Source organism: Squalius cephalus (genome assembly GCF_949319135.1).
Source record: "Squalius cephalus genome assembly, chromosome: 13".
Taxonomy (NCBI): Eukaryota; Metazoa; Chordata; class Actinopteri; order Cypriniformes; family Leuciscidae; genus Squalius; species Squalius cephalus.
In genome coordinates, this window is record NC_137134.1 from 38,162,705 (window position 1) to 38,187,574 (window position 24,870).

Consider the following 24,870-nt stretch of genomic DNA (forward strand, 5'->3'; position numbering starts at 1 on the left):
ATATTATTATTAATGCCATGAACCAGAACAATACAATGAGACATAATCGTCAAGTAAAAAAAAAAAATGTATATATATATATATATATATATATATATATATATAGTAAAATTAAATAAAAACAGTGCCAGTGGACAATAAAAAATTTGCTACTTTTATACAACATCATATCTGCTTACAATGCTATAACCTCTACTTGCCTTTTTACTAGTGCAATTACACAGAACTGACGAATCACACTACAGCGGCGGATTTAGCTCATGAATATTAACAAGCTGACGACGGGACGTCAGCGCGTGCTGATTAATATTCATGAGTGCGCTCCTCGGCCTCGGCGTAGTAGGATTGGTAACTCGGCTGAGGAAGATGGCGGTGTGTGGACGTGTTCTGTGGCTCCTGCTGGTGCTCTTCATCTCCGGCTCGATCTGCACTTCTTGGGAAGCCAAACCAGTGGCCTTAGACACCGATAATGCGGCAGATACCAGCGTCAGAGCCCGGAACCCCGCGGGCGAGGCGAGGCCCGCGGACGGGCCGCCGGCGAACTGCGGGAGTGGAGTCTCAGGCTGGAGGCTCGCGAAGGAGGAGGCCTGTCGGGAGGACGTGAGCAGGATCTGCCCCAGATACTCCTGGAACAACAACCTGGCCGTGCTCGAGTGCCTGCAGGACCGCAAAGACGTAAGAACGTGTTTTTATATGCAGCGTCTGCGATTTAAGCCGCATATAACGCATCATCATCAGTCGCTACGTGCACAATATGGCGACCGTTGACGTTCGAACTTGAGTGTGTGGGCCAGTACTTCCGGTGAAAACTTCCGGTGATCTGACAGCGAGAGACAACAGCGACCGAGTTCCATTACCAGAGAGAGAATTTTTCTCAATGAGTGTTTTTAGGATTCAAGAGAGGCGACTTGTCTTTCAGAGGGTGACAGCCTCAGCACTTCATCGTTGTGTGCCGTTATATACCGTTTCGTCACGTTACAACAGAGAAGTCAGCTCCGTTGTCGCTGCGGTACGGGCTGAGTGGATGCAGAAGATCCGGAGGGATGACTATGACTTCAACCCGACCAAATTTTTAAATGTATATAAGTTTCAGTGTATTTCACCTGTGCGTTTCTATGCTTTCTATTACTGCATTTATTTTGTGCAAGTGAGATGAGTATGACCATCTGTTTCATAAATCATTATCTGTCTGGTGTTTATATGCATACAGTATTTTACTACGTGTAAAATATACACAAACTAAGCTATATTAAATTGTTATACCTACAGTTAAAAATGTAAATATGAGATGATAACAATTGATGTAAGTAAGTGAAAATATATGCGCAGAATTGAGAAAATAGTATTTATGGAGATAAATTGTAGCCTATCACAGGGCAAACGTGTGAATGTTCACGGTGCATTTTATGCAAACAACTCTAATCGTAGTTGTAACTCTATTATTTACAGTAGGCATAATTGTCATTGCGTATGCAGCATGAGTCAAACACAATCTTCTGTTCGTGATCAGTTGTATTTCATTCATTAATCTGACATCCGTGCATTTAATTGCCATAGGCTCGTGTGATAGTAATATGGATCTTAGTAGTATTTTAAGTGATATAATTGATTCTATTAACAACTATAAGAGATTATTTTCGGCTTTCTCCGGCTCCGGGGCGTAATGCGAAACCGGAAGTGTCTACCCCCACACTCGCAGATCGGAAATCCAACATGGCGACCACGTGCAACTAACCTATAGTGCGTTATAACACACATCTGGACCTGCAGAACATATAGTCATATATTTAGTAACCAGATGTTTTTTTCGGCAAGAAAAGGCCTCACATACATGCACGTTTTGGGGGTGTTCAAGGTTTTAAAATCTGGTTATCGTGATTAATAAATGTGTTTTCTGTTTATGGCTGTGCTTTAAACCGCAAAAAGCTGGAACTTGCAACTCACTCACATTCGCCAAAATATGCGCCGTAACGTCAGCGGTGACGTCACGTGCGCTCTCAGATGTTTATGACGAATACTGATATCTAACAGGGTGGAAAAATATCTAATGCTAGCAAATTATATGAGTGGAATGACTTCTGTTAAATTTGGCATTAAAGGGGACCTATTATGCCCCTTTTCACAAGATGTAAAATAAGTCTCTGATGTCCGCAGAGTGTGCATGTGAAGTTTCAGCTCAAAATACCCAACAGATCATTTTTTACAGCATGTTTTAATCGTCACTTTTTACATTTACATTTGGCAGACGCTTTTATCCAAAGCGACTTACATTGCATTTCAAGGTACACATTTTTACAAAGTTCTTGCTTTCCCTGGGAATTGAACCCATGGCCTTGGTGTAAGCCCACTTTTTGGGCCTGAGAAAAACCAATAGAGTCTGTCTGCATCCTGCAAGACTTCAAGTTACGCCCCTTCAAGTTGCTCACTGTTTAAAGGGACACTAGGTAACTTTTTAACCTTAACTGAACAGCTTCGGAGTCAGTGGAATGGTTATATTACTTATTTCGGGTTGAATGGTGGTGGTTTCGCACCCCCCTGGTGCCCGAGAGCGGAAAAAACTCACTTGCAACTTTGGGCCGGCGGGTCGGCGTCAGGAAGTATCGCGTGATATCAGGTCTCGCGATGTAACGAATTGCTTGACGGCACTGCACACGTACACGCCCCTATTCAAGCACCGGCGGGCTAGCTATAAGCAAAGGGCAACGATAGATTGAGTTATGGCTGAGGCTGAGCCTGTAAAAAGATGCAGAAAGCTAGGAAATCTTTGTCGGAGGACCAACGAAAGAGGAAACGGGAGACTGACCGAGCAAGAAGTCAGACTCGAGTAAATATATCGGACCGGCTTTTTCAGAATGGTGAGAACTGAGAGAAACAGAAGCCTGCAAAACGGATGCTGACCTGGCTGCTGTTGCAAGTATCTTTGGAATAAACTGTGTTTAATATTTAAATTTCAAGTAATTGCGACCTCAGGATGTTTGCTATTGTCTGTATAGGTTTTTATTATGATCGCTGTCTGTTAGGGGCTTACTAGTACGCTAGATACTATAACTTTGATGTTAGCATTGTCATTAGGAAACACGTTTGATTTCTGTAGTTGTTTGACTGTTCCTCTGTAGGTTTTATTTGTGTAATTTACACTTTTATTTTATGTCACTAAGTCAACGCGTCTGATAATAGGCAATAAACATGTTGCACATATCATGATCGAGCTAGAAAAAACGTTCTGATGTTTTCTTAGACAAGCAAAGGTAAACCATCATTCTACCAGATGAACTTATAGACCTTGCTAATATAACTTTAGACAAATATTAACTTCCGATATATATATTTTTTATGCTCATGCCCATTCTCCCAAAAACAAACAAACACGAAAGCAGTAGTTCGCCTCGTTCATATCGTTCGTTCCCGGTAAAAATACTATATAAAAACAATATAATTCAATTGGGTTTATTATTTTAATGTTATACTAATTGTTGAGTTAAGAACTAATTTCTCAGCACTCAGTAGTGTTTGGAATTAATATTAACTACCATCATGAGTAACTAGTTTACTAGTGCGAGCTAAATAATGCTACTACTGATTTAATTTCAGTTTACCGGTTCAGTTTGATTGCCATCCTCTTCACTGGCTCAGGTACAGGTAGGGAGGGTGTTGTTGGTCATCATCAGCAGGCACTGGTTCATCATTACTGACACTGACTGTGCTGCTGGGTCCAGCCTCGCTATCCTTGACCTTAGCTGTAATACTAGAGCCGTCAGAGCCTGCTGAACTGCAACGCGTAACTTTTCAGCTCCACCTTTTCTTTTCTTCCACCTTTTCATCCATGGACAATTATTTGTAATTATCTGCTCAGAGAAATTCGCTGTAACGGATCGATCTCTCTCTGTGAATGAGACGTATTTCAAGACACGCAATGGAGTAGACCAAAATAATTAACAGGTAGGGGGGGCAATACACTCACATGCACACAAAACACACCTTGTCGGCCGCGCCCGCGCGATCGACTCACTCATCCATTTGCGTAGAGATGTAATATTATGATTTCCGTCAATTTAAAAAATATATACTTCTATGCTAAAATATACCAGATGGACCGGCCCACATTGGCCAGCGGCCCACCGGGAAAAGTCCCGGTGCTCCAGATGGCCAGTCCGCCCCTGGAGGGCGGGGTAACCACAGTGTCAACCAAACCACGTCGGTGGGGCTTAGCGCAATTCTACGTCACAGTGAGAGCAATCTTAGAACAGCTCGTTCTGAGACAGTGCTTATGATTTATTGAGATTGTAAAAAAACCACTGGGTGGATTATCATTCTAGGATGGTTTTGCTCACACACTGCCAACACACATTTATGTTCAAACACCATGTAAAAGTGAATTTTGCATAATAGGTGCCCTTTAATAATTGATTAATACTGTAAACCGTGATCATTTCTGAGATGGTTACCATACTGTGAAAATCTACAACCTGGGAGAGTCCCCCATCCCTCCCCGCCCCCGCGGTTAAAAAAGTAACTCTGTAACTTTTACTCTGAGAAAATTTTAAATGAGCTACTTTTTACTTTTACTTGAGTAGATATTTATACCTGTAATTTGACTTGTACTTAAAGGGTTAGGTACTTTAGGGTCGCTTTTTTGTTGACTTTTTGCGCACAAAAAGTATTCTCGTCGCTTGATAAACTTAAGATTGAGCCACTGATGTCACATGGACTACTTTGATGATGTCTAAATATTGCCTTTCTGGACATGGACAGTATGCCGTACATAGGTTTTCAATGAAGAGTTAAAGCCTGATGTCCGTCTCTGTCTGGGCTTATTCTCCGCGAATCAGGATCAGGTCCCCATGGTTCGGGAGACTCCACTGTTATGCTGACGTTTTACATCACACAGAGACGGTTTTATTAGCGGAGGAATAAAATGTGATTAAAATGCCTTGAAGCTGCCGTTGATGACACAGTTTACCCCCTCGCTTTATACAGATGATGAACTTTCCCTTTAAACTTGCTGTTCTCTCAGGTTCCTCTTTCTTTCTTCAGCATTTTGCAGTGTCATCTTAATCCCCCTCACTCATTAGTCAAAGTTAACGCTCCATCAGCTGTCGTGTTGTGAAATACTGTTCTTGTTCATGCCAAGCGTTGCTGTAAAGCTGGCTGTGAATGGCATCATAAAGTGAACGAGACACAAATAAAAGCTGTATGTTTAGTTGAGATTGAAATAGCCAGTGTTTGCTGGTCATGTGTTGGTATGTTGGTCTTTAACAGTGTGCTTTTGTTTGAGACTTGCAGTATTTATTGCATTTACTTTTAGTATTGACATTTTAGTGAAATAGTGCCACTATACGGCCTTATAATGAACGTCCACCGGTTGCAGTGTGGAGTTATCCTCCAGCAAAAACTGAAAGACTAATAAGTTTAACTAGTACTTGTGTTTCTGACATGTAGTTATGGACATATGTTGATTTTATTTCACCACATTGTGTAATCTTCCTGATCTAAAGAGCCTAACATGTGACTACGCTGTTATAATGGATGTTTGTTATCTAATATTTAACTTGTGTCAGATAAAGGCAGTGTTTATATGCTCTACATGTTAATATGCCGAGTCCACACCGAAGGTGCACCAGGAAGAGCGAGGCCAGATCTGTGTGTTTGCATCTACTCTTAATACACACACCTCTCCTCTCCCCGGGGTCACACACACACTCCCAAAGCCTTAAAGTCAACACACAGACACACACACACTAGCAACAGGCACTACTGTCCTTAGGATGGGCCGTAACATTAGACTAGTCGTCCAACAGCTGTTGTTTGATATTTTTAAGTGTAGCTTTAGCTTAGTAGTTACTTTATTGAACCGCTTTGCAGCTGCGGTGCTTTGAATGATCTACAAGTTTTTGTCACACTAAAAGCTGTTTAAAAACAGACTTTGAGACGTCCGGTTATATAGTTGAGCTCCTTCGACCTGTTTGCGAACGCAAGAAAAATGTTTAAAGGGGTCATATAATGTCATTTTTGTACAAGCTAATATGATTCTTTAGGGTCTAAATTAAAAGTTTGTAATATACTTTAATTAAAGGGGGGGTACAATGGTGTTTCATGTATTCAGAGTTGTTTACAGTGTTAAAGAGATGGATTCTCATGCTAAACATGGGCAAAGTTTTAAAAAAATATTTTGGACGAATAACGGAGAATTTCTATGCCGAAAATCTTACTTCCGGGTTGGTACAAGTTTCGGCTGGTTTTTTTTCGATCGTGGATCTAATGACGTAGATCAGAGTGCAACTCCTTATATGAGCATTTCTCTCGCAAAAGCTCGCCCGCGAGCACGTCGACTAGAGGAGAGCGAGACCGCGCACATCAACACGCTTCAACAGGAAATCATCGGCAGCGCTGCATAGGATTTGTTCAAGAATGTCTCCAAAAAAGTGTGTATTTGGATGTGAGGGAAAGCTTACCGTGTTCAGCTTTCCAAAGAACCCAGTGTTACAGGAACAGTGGATGCAGTTTGTTTTTCCGGGGCAGCAACGGAGTGTAGGAAGTGCGGTTGTGTTCTGGTCGTTTCAGTGACGAATGTTTTATTAACAAGGCTCAGGTCGACGCTGGATTTGCAAATCGTTTGCTATTAAAACGTGGAGCGGTCCCAGTGATAAAAGACCCCATTCATGTAAGTACAACTGGATCAGATTTCTGTCTTTTGCTGGAAATCAACTCTACCGCTTGACTCTATAGCTCCGCCTCCAGGACTTCGGCTTTTTCCGGAGAGAATCGGAAAGCTGTATTTTTCTTTTCTAAATATAATAAAACTAAACACTTTTTTGAGATATTAAGGATGCACTACTACTCTATAGGTACTCAAGATTAACATGAGATTAGGTGAAACTGTGCATGTTATGTACCCTTTAAAAATTCTCATTAGTATTGTAAGAAAACACTCATTTTACCTGGTAAAGAACAGCTCTGTTTTCAGCACGCCGTTTGAGTGCATATGTCTTTAAATGATAATGAGCTTTGCTCACCCCGTCCCTCTGTTCTGTGCGGACACCGTTTCTAACACAATAACACAATAACCAGAGCCAGTCTACGGACATTCTCTGACAATAACCATAACGCGTTGTTCATTATAAACGTGGGATTATGAATTATATTGAGAACGTCCTACATAGAAAACATGCCGTAATGTACCTGAGTGTAAACAGCCGCATTCATCGTGAAGCGTGCAGCAAGCGATTTGCAAAGATTAATATAAAGATTAATATAAAGGTCAATAAAACGTTACACTCACTTGTTCTTCTGGAGGTGCAGCAGGAACACGAATAGTTGGTACTGATCCTTTTTTCAGGAGCAGCTTCTTAGCAAAACCAGCTTTACTGACCCTCGTTTGTAAAGCAGTCTGGTGAAATGATTCGCGCAAACATGACAGCATTGACGTTGATCGTGGGGAATATTTCCTTCAAAAACAAACTCAGCCACTGCGTCTTCAGCTGTACGGATTTAGAAACATCATCAATATGACTGCTGTGTTCGTTATTACACCCAAGAACACCACAATCGTTAGACGCCATTCTACTCAGCACTCCAGCTATCAACAATGAACGCGCCGGTCGGCGCATGCTATGATTGACAGCTCGCTCACGAGGGCGTGAGGGCGGGTCTGTGTTGAAACGCTGCTGTCAATCAACCATCGTGGGAGGGGCGTCGATTTTGTGACGTCACAATATCGAACAGCTTGATTTGAGAGAGGAGGAAACATATAAGATTAAAAAAAAAAACACTGGATGGATTTTTATCATTTTATGATGGTTGTATACAGGCACTGGCAACACACACTTCAGTACAATCAACTTGTAAAAGTGCATGTACCATTATATGACCCCTTTAAAGGCTCTAAAGAGTCGAGGTCAGGTGATCCAGAAAGCAGATTAATTACTCAGGGCTTGTTGATCTGAAATCATGTAGTTCTGCACATTACTGTTGTCTGTGTGTAATCCCCTCTGTTCTCCATCTCTCCTCAGGACACAGAGATCGCCTCAGACTGCAAACATGTAAGTCTTCACACACACTTCTGCTGTTAACCAACCACACGAGCTGGAGTTTAACACACACTCAATCATAGACATGCATTTATTTGGTTTTATTTAAAGGACAATTCCGGTATTTAACACTTTGAGTCTATTTTATAGTTTGTTTTGGATGAACAAGAGTGGTGGACAAAGAAATTTTGTCAATGGGTCCTGTCGCGACTTTTTGACTATTTTAGAATTGCCCATGACCGCTTTAGAATGGGAGTCAATGGCCATGCACAAACATGCCCTTAAAACAACCCTTAACGTTCGTTTTCAAAACTGTGCTACTCACCGAGTGGTTAGTGGTGTTCGTTGATGTTCCAAAACAAGTAGCGTAGCGAAATACAGTTTCTGTCGTGTTTTATTTGGCATTTTGTAAAATCCATTGATTTCCATTGGAGGACTAATTGCTCGTTGATATTACTGCGCTAACGGAAACGGAAAGGATGCTGTTTACATTTGATTGTAGTCTTTTAGGTCTTTCCGCTCGGTTTCCTGTCTCTCAGAAGCTATGCTCGCCTCAACGCTGAAATCCTACGAATTCCTGATAAGAATTAAACTAGTAAAAACTATAATAATTCTTGAAAAAAAAAAAAAAAAAAAAGCTATGCATCAGACGTGCTCCTACAGTAGTCACATTCAAATCCAGACTCAAAACACTTCTGTTTAACTTTGCATTTAATGAATGAGCACTGTGTCACTGTTTGTCCGACTGTTTATCCTGTGTCTTATTTTAGTCTTTATTCTAAACTGTTTTCATTATTTTTAGTTCTTTCTCGTTTCTTTATTTTAAACTGTTTTGTATATTCTTATTTCTTCTGATTATTTTTAATAGTATGTAAAGCACTTTGAATTACCATTGTGTATGAAATGTGCTATATAAATAAACTTGCCTTGCCTTGCCTATGCTCGCCTCAGAAGGCTAGCGTGAGCAGAGCAACGGAAGTTGCGGAAGTTTATACGCGGTTGTGAGGTATCTGAAAAAATAGTTCCACTATAGAAAAATAAACGGATTGAAATCATACATTGCGCCGATATATTTGTTTTTAATCATCAACGAACACCACTAACCACTCGGTGAGTTGCACAGTTTTGAAAACGAACGTTAAGGGTTGTTTTAAGGACATGTTTGTGCATGGCCATTGACTCCCATTCAAATGCGGTCATGGGCAATTCTAAAATAGTCAAAAAGTCGCGACAGGAACCATTGACAAAATTTCTTTGTCCACCACTCTTGTTCATCCAAAACAAACTACAAAATAGACTCAAAGTGTTAAATATCGGAATTGTCCTTTAAGTTGTGTTTTAAACAAAACTGCTTTACGTCATTCTTTCACAGTATTAAATCTATTTTTTTTGTATACTATTTTAAATATTGTCGTGGATTTTTTCCCTAAACCTAATTACCTGGCTCTATCTTTTGGGTCTCGTTCCTGACGTCCCTCTATAGATCACCAGCTTTTCTGACTCGATTTCCCTAAACTAGCTTCCTACCTAAACTAGCTTCCTGCGCAGGAATAAATTGACAAACAGACCTGCAAATGTCCTTTAAATGCTTTAATCACGGCCAGGAGATCTTCCTGAGCAGTTCTCAGGGAATCTCTCCCAAGAAGCAAGGCCGGAGGATCTCAGACAAATTCCATTGAGAATCCCACCGAAAAACACATATACAACAGTTTTTATAGATTCAGGGTATGGCATAAATTTCATGCTGCATTACATAATTTCCCCACTATTTGATTGGTTCTTCATATGCAAACCCCTCTGTTACTAGGTAAAGCAAACTTTGATCTTGTGATTACTTATCACAAGGTTTTAAAGATGACTTAATTTGTTCTAACAGACTGTCTAGTTTAACTTCCCCTTTCTGTATTAATACCCAGACACATACACTCATAGTCACAAGTTTTTCCCCAAAGAGTTTTGACACATTAAAAGCATATGAATGTTGTTCCTGCAAGAAAAACAAATGTTATTTGATTAATTAACGTTGATTAATTAAAATTCATTCACAATATTCTTTGTATTACTTTTAATTATATTATTAAAGGGATACTTCAGGATTTAGCATTAAGCTTTGTATTAGTAGAAAGAATGTAGTATCTTCGAATTACCGTGCTTTCCTCCCTCACATGCCCCTGAGACGAGATGTATTTTTTGTCTGGAAAAAAATCCTCCGATGACGCAAAAATAGTCATTTTGTGTCATCTGAGAATTTTCTGGCCAGAGGCTAAAGACTCCAGCCAGTAGGAGGAGCTGTCCCGCATGTGTTCAACCCGCCCGTAGAGGGTGGGATCCATAGACAGTATATAAACTGGACACAGCGACCCCATTGGATTCAACGGAGGAACGTGAAGTCAATTAGAAGCGCTCACTTCCTGATGGCTGAGCGACTGCGCAGACTCACACTGAGCTTGATGACGTAGATGTGACGTGAGCAACCCGTCTGTCTTCTAGTAGCTGTGCCGAGAGAAATCTGAATCATTCCCTTCCGAAACTTGCAGAGACGGAGAGCGTGAGTAGGAGCTGTCCATGAGCTGGAGCAGGAGACACTTTTGCTAAGTATTCTGATTAATAATTTTGTCATTTTTCCTCCACGTCCCCCCGATCGCCCGCGAGCTTCTACTCCTGTCCATACGGTAATCTCTCTACTGTGCGACAGAGAGTCGCGTGGTTATGACGCAATCGTTAGCCTATTTTTACAAAAACTGCTTCTACGGGGCCATAACTTAAGATACAAGGTAATTGTCGTGTTTCTTTAGAAATAAATAATGGACAAATGGAGTCTTTAAACGCCTCAGATGTAAAGTTATTCGCTGTCAAAATGACGCCAAAATGAATGGGAATCAATGGAGTGCTAACAGCAGGTGATGGTCCGCTAATCAATGGCGGCGCCCGGGGAAACTTCAGTGTTTTCCGAAACACTGGCCCCCTGGTGGGATCTCACTCACAGAATGTACACACTGTCAGCCATCTTTCTTTGGAAGCTAAGCTAGCAGGCTCTTGTTCTGTGGAGAAAGCTGAGTAGTAGGGGTTACCATCCTCTTTTTCCCGGACATGTCCGGCCGCCGAGATCGTCCAAAATGTCCGGGATTCGGCTTTTGCTTTCTGCGGTCGCCATTCATTGTTTACATGCTCACCTTTAGTTTCAATCTGAATTCATTCCGATTGGTGAATCTGAATGTAGTGTTTACATGAACGCTAAAAAGGTGATCGGTTGATGTGAGTTTTGCCATTGCTAAGAAAATACCCGCACCTCCTTGAGAGATACGAGACCGATGCGTCTCACAGGTGTCGGTCATCAGTAATCCCGCCACCGGCCTCTTGTTCTCCCGCGGCCGTCAGCCTCGTCCTGCTCGCCACAGTAAACATGATAAATGGCGACTGTAGAACGCAAAAGCCGAATCCCGGACATTTTGGGCGATCTCGAAATCCCGGGCAGACTCGTCACGGAGACTCACTATAGCCTAGCCTTGTTGTTTAACAGCGCGCTCTTACCGGTAGGCGTGGCTTGGGAGTGGCCTCCTAAGGCAGTGAAGCAAGTGCATTCTGGGAGTTGTTGTCTTTCATCCACATGAGCCAAAAATACATTTTCTGGCTTTTCTCAGTCTAAGGCTCCAAATTCAAAAATAATTTCACATTTCTTCTACATAAATTACCTATTTTAAATACACATTCATCTCTCCAGAGGTGAGGTATCCCTTTAATGTTAAAAAACAAAAAAAATGAACCTCATAACTTCAGTGCAGTTCTTGCTCAGGGTAAAGGTCATTCAGGGGTGTGAGATTGAGGTGTGTAGTGAGTAACCCCTCGTGTTTCTTCAGCTGCTGTGGAACTACAAGCTGAACCTGACGACCGACCCGAAGTTCGAGTCTGTGGTCGCCGAGGTGTGCAAGACCACCATCAGTGAGGTGAGTGATCGCGCACACACACTTCTGCACGAACCGTTCCACAATAAACCCTTCTTAACCCCCCCCCCAGATTAAGGAGTGTGCCGCTGAGGAGCGTGGGAAGGGTTACCTGGTGTCGTGTTTAGTGGACCACCGCACCGACATCTTCGAGTACCAGTGTTACCAGTACATCACCAAGATGACCAGTATAGTGTTCAGCGATTACCGGCTGATCTCCGGCTTCATGGACAACTGCAAAGAGGACATCAACAAACTGGGCTGTGGGAGCGTCACCACGGGGGAGAAGGTAAAGCGCACTGCACTCTGGGTAACTGGGCCTGAACCTTTTAACAGGAAGGATGTAACACTTTTTTTTTAAAGCCAGTACTTCCTGTTTGATATTTTTTTAGTATCTCTGCCAGTTTTTGTAACATTAGTGTCAAATACAGAACTGAACAAACACTTACTGTAAGATCACAAACATTCTTTTTATCATTTATATTTTTACAGTCTAGATTTATGACTGTTCTTTGATCTTGCTTTTGAAAATGTTTCATAAAAAATTAACAGCAGAAAAAAGTTTTTTGTTTTTTTTTAAATGTGTGTATATAGGTTTTTTGTTGTTGTTTTTTAGTTTTAGTCAGCAAGTTAAATTAAATTAATTAGAAATGCTGCCTTTGCAACTATTAACACTCACAGTTTGATATATTTAATTACACTGTTAAATATGATCTAGGGAATCTCAAAATGAATATCCATTTGTCATACGGTCCATTATAAAGTGAGATGCCTAAATTCGCTTGTAGCTTTTTAAACGATGGGTTTTAGTTTTTAAAATGTGAAAATCAGGAATGTATTGGTTATTAGTCATAATGTGACGAGTATCGCTTTACCAGTATCCAGCAGTTTGGTTCAGTCACTGGTTATTTGTCTCATTTGACCAGCTCATTTAGTTCACCCAAAAATGAAAATTGTCTTAATTTACACAACTTTTTCATCCCAAACCAATAAGACTCGAAACACACTGGCGATATTTTTAATAAAAAAACGGAGAGATTTGTCCCTCCAGTTGATAAAGACGTCATAAAAATAATCTGTATGAATTGAGAGATTTAAGTTTTCTGAAGACACAATTGCTTTATATGATGAATAGATTTACTTTAGGCTTTTATTCACATATAAACACAAATATATTCATATTCACATGTAAATGCAAACTCAAACGTTCTTGCTTGATGCGTGACAACCAATAAGAAGGAATGCACGATATATCAGCCACCATATCGGTATCGGCCGATATATGTTCATCTTTAATGTTATCGTTATCGGCCCGCAAAGAGAATCCGGCCGATATATTAAAGCTCCAATATGTAAAAAATTTTGACCACAAGAGGGCGCAGTTTCCAACAATAACAAAGGCGAAGCTTGATGACGCTATGAAGGAGGTGACCCATACACAAAAGAAATATATTTGAAATATATTTTCAGGATATATTTTGGAATATATGCAAATATTTGAAATTGGCCCAATAAATATATTTCATACTTATATTTCATATATTTTTGTTATATTTCAGAATATATTTCAATGTATTTGGAATATATGCCACATATATTTTTGACACTTTTGGGGACCCATACAGAAAAAAATACATTGAAATATATTCTGAAATATAACAAAAATATATGAAATATAAGTATGAAATATATTTATTGGGCCAATTTCAAATATTTGCATATATTCCAAAATATATCCTGAAAATATATTTCTTTTGTGTGTGGGGACGATGGGAGATGTTGTTTTTAATGCGTTTTCGCCATCTAGCGATGAATCTAAATGGAATTAATGAATCATGATCACGGATGAGGTAATTTATTCGTTTTTGTATTACCTGTATGTCTGATCGTATTATTTTATGTCATCATAATTAATGAACTGCAAGGAACGTGAAATGTTATGCTATATTATTACAGGCATGTGGTGTAATTCATATCTATTAAAATCATCTTTACTGTAACTATTATGTTACTTGTACAATAAAACATTTTTTGATTTGCTTGCCTGTCTATCAATACACTCGCGAGAGAGTCTCTGTCAAGTCCAAGATTGTCGCGCAGCTCTCTCCATCTCGAAAACGCCTGCCGATATTTATCCGGGTTTTATTCCTCCGTTTGTCACACAGTCTGCGTGTATCCGAATATGGACGCTTTCGTTTTGTTGGCACTTCAGTACTCGCCAAAGAGTAATCGTGATCCATAACAGCTATAACCATACAGTCTATGGCTATAACGCTATAACCACCACTTCCGCATTTGACGGGCTCTGATCACATGGTCCACACCGGGAAAAAAAGGATAGAGCGGATATTGCGTCACTAAGAGGCGACATTTCTTTTCCGGGACGGACAATTATTTAAAATCGGAATTTCTCTGAAAAAAAAATCTTTGGAGACTTTTGAGATATTGTAAGTACACAACTGGAGGAAATATATCACACTGTGCAAGTTATTTTCGGAAATTTCATTACAAAATTGTTACATATTGGAGCTTTAAAGATGATAAATAATGCATTATTTCCTTCAGCTGAGACGCTTAAAAAAAAGGAAGATACGGTTCAGTGCAACATGTACAGCGCATGTCTCATATCATAATTGTGTGTTTGGGACATGGATTTTAATGGAGACTTTTGTTTTTGTAATCAGGCTCTCAAAAATGAGATTTGGATTTAAATTTTCCAGCCGATATATCGGTTATCGGTATCGGCCAAAATTGTCATGTCGGTGCATCTCTGCCAATAAGGTTTGTTTCCGTGCTTTAAAGTGTGTGTTTCAAAGATAAGCAAAGATACTTTTGCTTTAAACTATCCAAAAACCACTAGAACAATGTTATATATTTAGTTGACTCTTATGGGTCTGGAGTGACGCGAGTTAAATGACTCTCGGCATGATCTTGATTTGTTAATGTTGAATTGCTCTCTCAGGGAGAGGTGATCTCGTGTCTGGAGAAGGGTCTGGTGAGCGAGGTCGAGGAGCAGGGCACTCACTCCATCAGAGACGAGTGCAAGAAGTCCATCCTGCGTGTGGCCGAGCTCTCGTCCGACGACTTCCACCTGGACCGACACCTGTACTTCTCCTGCCGCGAGGACCGCGAGCGCTTCTGTGAACACGTGAGCCGCGACCCCACACGCCAGCGCTTCTGCGTGCTAATGCTAACGCTAATGCTGTGCTCCTTCCCTCTAGGCTCCAGCCGGAGAAGGAAAGGTCTACAAATGTCTGTTCAACCACAAGTATGAGGAGAGCATGTCAGACAAGGTACGTTTGCTTTATTCCTTTACCAGTTGAGACTCGTCTTCCTCTTCCCTCTTTACAAACACATTTTACGCAAAGATTTAGTAGTTTTACCCTCAACTGTGTTAAATTCAGACCAGAATCAATCAATTCTATTAACAAACAGGCAGATAAAGCAGCAAAGGAGGCACTTCAGTTGGAATTGACAGCATGTAAAATACCAGTGTGAGGGGTTAACAGTTTTAGGACCCACGGACCAGATGTTTGAAAGAAGACCCGGAGTCAGAATTATAATACATTGAAGAAAAGTTTTACTGAAGATATCAAATACAGACATTAGAGAGCACATGAAAAGAACATTTCAGTGATCACACTGGTGACTTCTATAACAAAGTAAAATCTCACAAGCTTAGAGAAGTCATTCAACTCGTGATATTTAGAAAGAAAAATATTGATTAATACCTTGATTATAATCACTCATTACATGTACATTGAAGCAGCAGTGGATTCCTTCACCAGCGTCTGACAGTAATATACCCATATTGAATCTGTACATTTACATGGATCACAAAACCTTATGTTATGTCTTATGATGCACGGGTATATATGTGGCAATAGCCAACAAAACATTGTATGGGTCAAAATTACAGATTTTTCTTTTATGCCAAAAATCATTAGGATATTAAGTAAAGATCATGTTTCATGAAGATATTTTGTAAATTTCCCACCTTAAATATATAAAACATTTATTTTTGTGAGTAAATGCAGCACTATCGCCATTAGAAATGGACAACTTTAAATGTTTCGATTTTTCTGCACCCTCAGATTCTAGATTTTCAAATAGTTGTATCTCGGCCAAATATTGCCATATCATAACAAACCATATATCAATGGAAAGCTTATTTATTCAGCTTTCAGGTGGTGTATAAATCTCAATTTCAGAAAAATTACACATAAGACTGGTTTTGTGGTCCAGGGTCACAAATGGCGAATGGAACGAATGCGAAAACAACATTATGTGAGGTGATTCCAGTACTAAAGCAAGGAGTTCATTATTATTTTGAAAATGGACATGACCGGGTTGTTTATACGAGATGCCGAATCAGACATTCCTATTTATTTAAAAGGGGAAGAGAGACCGGTTTGTGATTTTGTGTAAGAATTTCATGTGTAAAACATATTTTAATAGAATGTCCTTTTTAAAATGATATTAGACAACGTTTTATTCAGAAAATGTATAAATTGACATTTTTTAAAAAAAATGTTTCTCCTGGAATAATTTTAGAATTTCTGACAAATATTAAATTGAAATACTGTTGATTGCCATGAATATAGCCATTGCTGCTGATATGGCGTTAAATCATAAATAAATAATAAATTAATAAATTCTACAATAGTATATGATACTGAAATAGCACCAACTAAGACATTCAGTCTTAAAATATAGCTAGTTATTAGGGCTGTTGCAGTAAACCGGCATTGACGATAACACTGATATTTAAAAAAAAAATAAAAAAAATAATATTGATTGTATTAATACATCATGCACAATAAAATTGTTAATCCAGCAGCATTAATTATCTGCTTGACACTCCAAGTAGATGATGATATTGCACCTTATATATTAGTTCACAAGATGAAGTTCATTTTCATCTTGGTTAGTTTAAGTAATTTTGTTGTCATTTTAATCTTTATTTTTTTAAAAAGGCTTTATTTATTTTTCAACTTAAATTATTTAGAGAAATGTTGCCTTGGCAACTATTGAAATGGTGTGGTTTTTTTTAAAGGTACATTATGTAAGATTTGCTTTAAACTATCCAAAAACACTAGAACCACATATGTTATATATTTTGTGGACTTGTGTGCTTGCAATATCCCAAATGTTTCCAACAATGTTTGATGACGATCTCTGGTAGCGTCTAGCCGACCACAGTTGTTTGTTTTGCACATTCGTGATGGACCACAGTTATTCGTTATCTCAACTACCATGATTCCAAACATGGGAAACTTATTTGCTGTGCCTTAAATGTTTATTTTATTTCAGTATAGCAGTTGAAATGAAAAGCTTTTCCCAGTAAGTTCTTCTGCTGATGTGTATCTGTGTCCCGCGCAGTGCAAGGACGCTCTGTCCACTCGCCAGAAGCTGATCGCTCAGGACTACAAGGTCAGCTACTCACTGGCTAAAGCCTGTCAACCGGACCTGCGTAAATACGGCTGCAACATGGACACAGCGATGCCTCGAGCGCGCGAAGCCAAGCTCTCGTACCTGCTCCTGTGCCTGAAGGCGGCCGTACACCGCGGTGAGTCTCTCTCTCTCTCTCTCTCTCTCTCTCTCTCACACACACACACACACACACACACACACACATATATACACATATACACACACACACACACACACACACACACACACACACACACACCTACCTGCTCCTGTGCCTGAAGGCGGCCATACACCGCGGTGAGTCTCTCTCACACACACACACACACTCTGCCCCCTACAGCTGTCTCTCTCTCTGTCTGTATCTGCCCGTCTGTGATTCAGTGTCTCTCTCTCTCTCGGTCTCAGGTCAGACCGTGAGTGGCGAGTGTCAGGGGGAGATGCTGGACCACAGGCGGATGCTGATGGAGGATTTCTCGCTCAGTCCTGAGATCGTGCTGCACTGCCGATGGGAGATCGACACACACTGCTCCGGCCTGCAGCACAAGGGCCGAACCCTGCACTGCCTCATGAGGGTGTCCCGGGACAATGGCATCCTCGAAGGACACTGCCAGAAAGCTGTGAGTTTCAGTGCTCTTTCATACTCCTGCACGCTAGTTGGTCTATTCGAGATATTGAACATTCAATATTAGCGACAGGCCAACATGTCATGCAAGCCAGTTAATGCCTGATATTAACCCATTTTCAGGATAAATGCCCACTTGGCAGGTTGACACAAGTGATATTTTCTCCATTATGTCAGTTTACAAAATATTTTTACTAGGGATGCACCGGAATTTCAGCCACAAGAAAATTATTGGTGGATGGATGTAGAGATAGGGCTGTCGCGGTGAAGGATTTTCCCTTGCGGTAATTATGAGTGGCTCAATAGCGCGATATGCGGTTTTACCGCATTTATTAATTTATTTTGATTTATTTGTTGCTATATAAATAAGTGTTACGATGTGGTCAGCATGCACAAAAACGAGTACATTTTCAGTAACCAGTAAACCGAAACTAAACAGTGTATCTGCGCATTGAAAGCCTGTCACTCAGCGCGCAGTTGTTACAGCAACGGACTGTCTTTGAGTGAGTCATAAACATTCAACAACACGTTCAAAAACGCTGATTGATTCATTAAAAGATAGTAATGAAACAAGGTTAATTATTTTTAACTTTGAGCTCCACTTTTCAAGGCTCAGCTGACCAGCAATGCGTTGCATAGGTAACGCTGAAGCTTCACTTAATAGAGACAAATGGCATTGATTCAATGCGTGACTCACTGAGTTTTGTTTCCCGCGACCGCGAGTTCCTCGCGCTGTGGATGCTGACCAGCGCTGTCGCTGATGCCATTCATGGTAAATACCCTTTATTTTAAACGTTAAAAGGATGACAGGACAAATATTTAACTTTCCTTGTACACGGCAACCTTTTCACGAATATGACTTGACCTCAAAGACAGACGCAGTTAATCGCACGCGCTCAGTCGATCTCTCTCATTCACTGTCTGTTTAGGCTTACGTGCAAATCCACGAAGCCTCTGTACAAATCACCATGATAAAACCATGATCACCACGTCTTATTATCATTATTAACTTATTTAACATTCAATACACATGCACGAAGTTCAAAACAAGAAGGGTATAGCCTTATGAAAAAAGAAAACACGCGAATATCGCGGTTGCTGCGGTAACTTGAATTCCTCTGCGGTTGGCTTGTCAGTAGCGCGGTACTGCGATATTGCGGTTATCGCGACAGCCCTATGTAGAGATGGATGGATGGGTGGATGTAGAGATGGATGGATGGGTGGATGGATGTAGAGAAGGATGGATGGGTGGATGGATGTAGAGATGGATGGATGGGTGGATGTAGACATGGATATAGGGAGGATAAAGGGGTGGATATAGGGATGGATATAGAGAGGATAAAGGGGTGGATATAGGGATGGATATAGAGAGGATAAAGGGGTGGATAAAGGAGTGGATATAGAGATGGATATGGCGGGATATAGGAGTGGATATAGGGGTGGATATAGGAGTGGATATAGGAGTTGATAGGGGTGGATATAGGGGGGATATAGGAGTGGATATAGGGATGGATATAGGGATGGATATAGGGGGGATATAGGAGTGGATATAGGGATGGATATAGGGATGGATATAGGAATGGATATAGGAGTGGATATAGGGGTGGATATAGGGGTGGATATAGGAGTAGATATAGGGGTGGATATAGGGGTGGATATAGGGGTGGATATAGGGGTGGGTATAGGGGTGGATATAGGGGTGGATATAGGGGTGGATATAGGGGTGGATATAGGAGTGGGTATAGGAGTGGATATAGGAGTAGATATAGGGGTGGGTATAGGAGTGGATATAGGGGTGGGTATAGGAGTAGATATAGGAGTGGATATAGGGGTGGATATAGGAGTAGATATAGGGGTGGATATAGGGGTGGGTATAAGAGTAGATATAGGAGTGGATATAGGGGTGGGTATAGGAGTGGATATAGAGATGGATATAGGAGTGGATATAGGGGTGGATATAGGGGTGGATATAGGAGTAGATATAGGGGTGGATATAGGGGTGGGTATAGGAGTAGATATAGGGGTGGATATAGGGGTGGATATAGGGGTGGGTATAGGAGTGGATATAGGAGTAGATATAGGGGTGGATATAGGGGTGGATATAGGAGTAGATATAGGGGTGGATATAGGGGTGGGTATAGGAGTAGATATAGGAGTGGATATAGGAGTAGATATAGGGGTGGATATAGGGGTGGATATAGGAGTAGATATAGGGGTGGATATAGGGGTGGGTATAGGAGTAGATATAGGGGTGGATATAGGGGTGGATATAGGGGTGGGTATAGGAGTGGATATAGGAGTAGATATAGGGGTGGATATAGGGGTGGGTATAGGAGTAGATATAGGGGTGGGTATAGGAGTGGATAATAGGGGTGGGTATAGGAGTAGATATGGGGTGGATATAGGGGTGGATATAGGGGTGGGTATAGGAGTGGATATAGGGGTGGGTATAGGAGTGGATAATAGGGGTGGGTATAGGAGTAGATATAGGGGTGGATATAGGGGTGGATATAGGGGTGGGTATAGGAGTGGATATAGGGGTGGGTATAGGAGTGGGTATAGGAGTGGATAATAGGGGTGGGGACAGGAGTAGATATAGGGGTGGATATAGGGGTGGGAATAGGAGTAGATATAGGGGTGGATATAGGAGTGGATATAGGGGTGGGTATAGGAGTGGATATAGGAGTGGATATAGGGGTGGATATAGGGGTGGATAATAGGGGTGGGTATAGGAGTAGATATAGGGGTGGATATAGGAGTGGATAATAGGGGTGGGTATAGGAGTAGAGATAGGGGTGGATATAGGGGTGGGTATAGGAGTGGATAATAGGGGTGGGTATAGGAGTAGATATAGGAGTGGATATAGGAGTGGATATAGGAGTGGATAATAGGGGTGGGTATAGGAGTAGATATAGGGGTGGATATAGGGGTGGGTATAGGAGTAGATATAGGGGTGGATATAGGGGTGGGTATAGGAGTGGATATAGGGGTGGGTATAGGAGTGGATATGGGGTGGATATAGGGGTGGATATAGGAGTGGGTATAGGAGTAGATATGGGGTGGATATAGGGATGGATAATAGGGGTGGATATAGGAGTAGATATGGGGTGGATATAGGGGTGGGTATAGGTGTGGGTATAGGAGTAGATATAGGGGTGGATATAGGGGTGGATATAGGGGTGGGTATAGGAGTAGATATAGGAGTGGATATAGGGATGGATAATAGGGGTGGATATAGGAGTGGGTATAGGAGTAGATATGGGGTGGATATAGGGATGGATAATAGGGGTGGATATAGGAGTAGATATGGGGTGGATATAGGGGTGGGTATAGGAGTAGATATAGGGGTGGGTATAGGAGTGGATATAGGGGTGGGTATAGGAGTGGATATAGGAGTGGATAATAGGGGTGGGTATAGAAGTGGATATAGGGGTGGATATAGGGGTGGATATAGGGGTGGGTATAGGGGTGGGTATAGGAGTGGGTATAGGAGTAGATATAGGGGTGGATATAGGGGTGGATATAGGAGTGGATAATAGGGGTGGGTATAGGGGTGGATATAGGGGTGGGTATAGGAGTAGATATAGGGGTGGGTATAGGAGTGGATATAGGAGTGGGTATAGGGGTGGATATAGGGGTGGGTATAGGAGTGGATATAGGGGTGGGTATAGGGGTGGATAAAGGGGTGGGTATAGGAGTGGATATAGGAGTGGATATAGGGGTGGGTATGGGGTGGATATAGGGGTGGGTATAGGAGTGGGTATAGGAGTGGATATAGGGGTGGGTATAGGGGTGGATATAGGGGTGGGTATAGGAGTGGATATAGGGGTGGGTATAGGAGTGGATATAGGGGTGGATATAGGGGTGGATATAGGGGTGGGTATAGGGGTGGATATAGGGGTGGATATAGGAGTGGGTATAGGAGTGGATATAGGTGTGGGTATAGGAGTGGATATAGGTGTGGTTATAGGAGTGGATATAGGGGTGGGTATAGGAGTGGATATAGGGGTGGGTATAGGAGTGGATATAGGGGTGGGTATAGGAGTGGATATAGGGGTGGGTATAGGAGTGGATATAGGAGTGGATATAGGAGTGGGTATAGGAGTGGATATAGGGGTGGTTATAGGAGTGGATATAGGGGTGGATATAGGGGTGGGTATAGGGGTGGATATAGGAGTGGATATAGAGGTGGGTATAGGAGTAGATATAGGGGTGGATATAGGAGTGGGTATAGGAGTGGATATAGGGGTGGTTATAGGAGTGGATATAGGGGTGGATATAGGGGTGGGTATAGGAGTGGATATAGGGGTGGGTATAGGAGTGGATATAGGGGTGGGTATAGGAGTGGATATAGGAGTAGATATAGGAGTGGATATAGGAGTGGGTATAGGAGTGGATATAGGGGTGGGTATAGGAGTGGATATAGGGGTGGGTATAGGAGTGGATATAGGAGTAGATATAGGAGTGGATATAGGAGTGGATATAGGGGTGGGTATAGGAGTGGATATAGGGGTGGGTATAGGAGTGGATATAGGGGTGGGTATAGGAGTGGATATAGGGGTGGGTATAGGAGTGGATATAGGGGTGGGTATAGGAGTGGATATAGGAGTAGATATAGGAGTGGATATAGGAGTGGGTATAGGAGTGGATATAGGGGTGGGTATAGGAGTGGATATAGGGGTGGGTATAGGAGTGGATATAGGAGTAGATATAGGAGTGGATATAGGAGTGGTTATAGGAGTGGATATAGGGGTGGTTATAGGAGTGGATATAGGGGTGGATATAGGGGTGGGTATAGGAGTAGATATAGGAGTGGATATAGGGGTGGGTATAGGAGTGGATATAGGGGTGGGTATAGGAGTGGATATAGGGGTGGGTATAGGAGTGGATATAGGAGTAGATATAGGAGTGGATATAGGAGTGGGTATAGGAGTGGATATAGGGGTGGTTATAGGAGTGGATATAGGGGTGGATATAGGGGTGGGTATAGGGGTGGATATAGGAGTGGATATAGAGGTGGGTATAGGAGTAGATATAGGAGTGGATATAGGAGTGGGTATAGGAGTGGATATAGGGGTGGTTATAGGAGTGGATATAGGGGTGGATATAGGGGTGGGTATAGGGGTGGATATAGGAGTGGATATAGGGGTGGGTATAGGAGTGGATATAGGGGTGGATATAGGGAGGGATGGGTGGATATAGAGATTGATGGATTGAAGAGATTGATAGTTAGATTTTGCTGTTGTAATATAATATTACTATGTGTGGTTTAATTGGGGCATATTAATAATTTTATTAATTACAAAAATGGAATTGTTCCTTGTACCATTTTTTTCTTTGCTAAACTAATACAAAACATCTACATTGTAATTAATTTTTACTTCTTGCATTAAACATTTTGAATATATTTAGCTGTTGCTGCTTAGTCAAAATATAGATTTTTCAGTTAAAAACATGCATAAATGTTGTAATAATAAATCTCACCAAGAGGCTGAAAAACCTGAAGATAATTGTGTGCGTTTACTGTGTTTCAGTAGTTCCTGATGAATGAACCCAGGCTGAATTAATTTAAATCATGAATAAAGTCGTGAGAGATTCATTCATGTTGAATAATGCATCGGCTGATGAATGACTCTCATAACTGTGTGTGTCCCTCAGCTCCAGATGCTGATTCAGGAAACGGACCCCGGGGCCGACTACCGCATCGATCGGGCTCTGAACGAGGCCTGCGAGTACGTCATCCAGACCGCCTGCAAACACATCCAAAACGGAGACCCCATGTGAGTGTGTTTGAGATGACAAGCTCATCCGAGGTCAAGCAAGTCACATACTCATCCTTTACGGAACAATAAATGGAACAAATGAGTGTTTTTATTAATATTAGGGACGTTTGGCATATTTGTGTTTTAAATCTGAGCCAACCAGTTTTACCATAAACTTTCCAGTATGTTGATCGTTTTACATTTACATTCGACCTTGTTTCTGTGTGTTTGTTCATATTTAAGTGTGCAGAAATAGAAACATTAAAGGTGAAGTGTGTAGTCCAGCCTGAACAGGGGTATTTTGTCAAGACTGTGTGTGTGTGTGTAGGATCCTGTCCTGTCTGATGGAGCATCTCTACACTGATAAGATGGTTGAAGACTGTGAACACAGACTGTTGGAGCTGCAGTACTTCATCTCCAGAGACTGGAAGTGAGTCGCAAAACTAAAAAGTGTTTTTTTTTATTTATTTTTTTACTAAATTCCACAATTTTAATTGAACAAAATCCAGTGACCAAAACTTAATTTAACTTTCACATACACTTCAAGTACTTCCTTATTTGTCTTTTTCACCATGCTTCAGGAAGAATTCAGTAATGTTACTTTCTGTGTGCCACAGTTTTAAGGAATGTTACTTGTTTGTAATGAGAGAATCCTTTGGTCACACGATTGTGCACAAATTGGAGAAACGGCTAAATATTACGGTGGCAATAATTGATAATGCCAGTAAGTTTAAAGTAGAGCTGATGATGGTGATCTTATTCTTCTCCGTCTATTAAACCTTTGACGCGTTCGATCACAGCGAACATTCAGATCTGTGTTCTGATCCAGAGAGAGACATTATCATGAAACAGCTTCAGTCTTTTCAACATCACAGGATCATTGAAAATCTGAATTATTGTAAGAGAGAAATACAGAAGTACTGGTATAAAAGTTTACAGTTCGGATATAAACACTGATGATTACGGTAGCGATCGAAAATAGAGTAAATCACCTTTAGAAAGTAACTTGACACTTTAAATAAATATTGTACCATTACATCGTTACACCAGTAGGTGGAGACACGAGACTGTTAAACAATGTGAAT

General features: G+C 41.1%; 1 protein-coding gene across 1 annotated transcript in view; it reads left to right on the plus strand.

The window, feature by feature from the left end:
- The first annotated feature begins 342 nt into the window (after positions 1-342).
- Positions 343-24,870, plus strand: part of LOC307170052 (Golgi apparatus protein 1-like) — a 53,715-nt gene continuing 29,187 nt past the window's right edge. The window contains exons 1-10 of the mRNA XM_079891047.1: positions 343-675; positions 8,010-8,039; positions 11,885-11,971; positions 12,042-12,257; positions 14,931-15,116; positions 15,190-15,261; positions 17,351-17,537; positions 17,807-18,018; positions 23,682-23,803; positions 24,114-24,215. Of these exons, the coding sequence (XP_079747173.1) occupies positions 367-675; positions 8,010-8,039; positions 11,885-11,971; positions 12,042-12,257; positions 14,931-15,116; positions 15,190-15,261; positions 17,351-17,537; positions 17,807-18,018; positions 23,682-23,803; positions 24,114-24,215 (1,523 nt within the window). The 5' untranslated portion in view covers positions 343-366. The remainder of the gene's footprint in view (positions 676-8,009; positions 8,040-11,884; positions 11,972-12,041; positions 12,258-14,930; positions 15,117-15,189; positions 15,262-17,350; positions 17,538-17,806; positions 18,019-23,681; positions 23,804-24,113; positions 24,216-24,870) is intronic.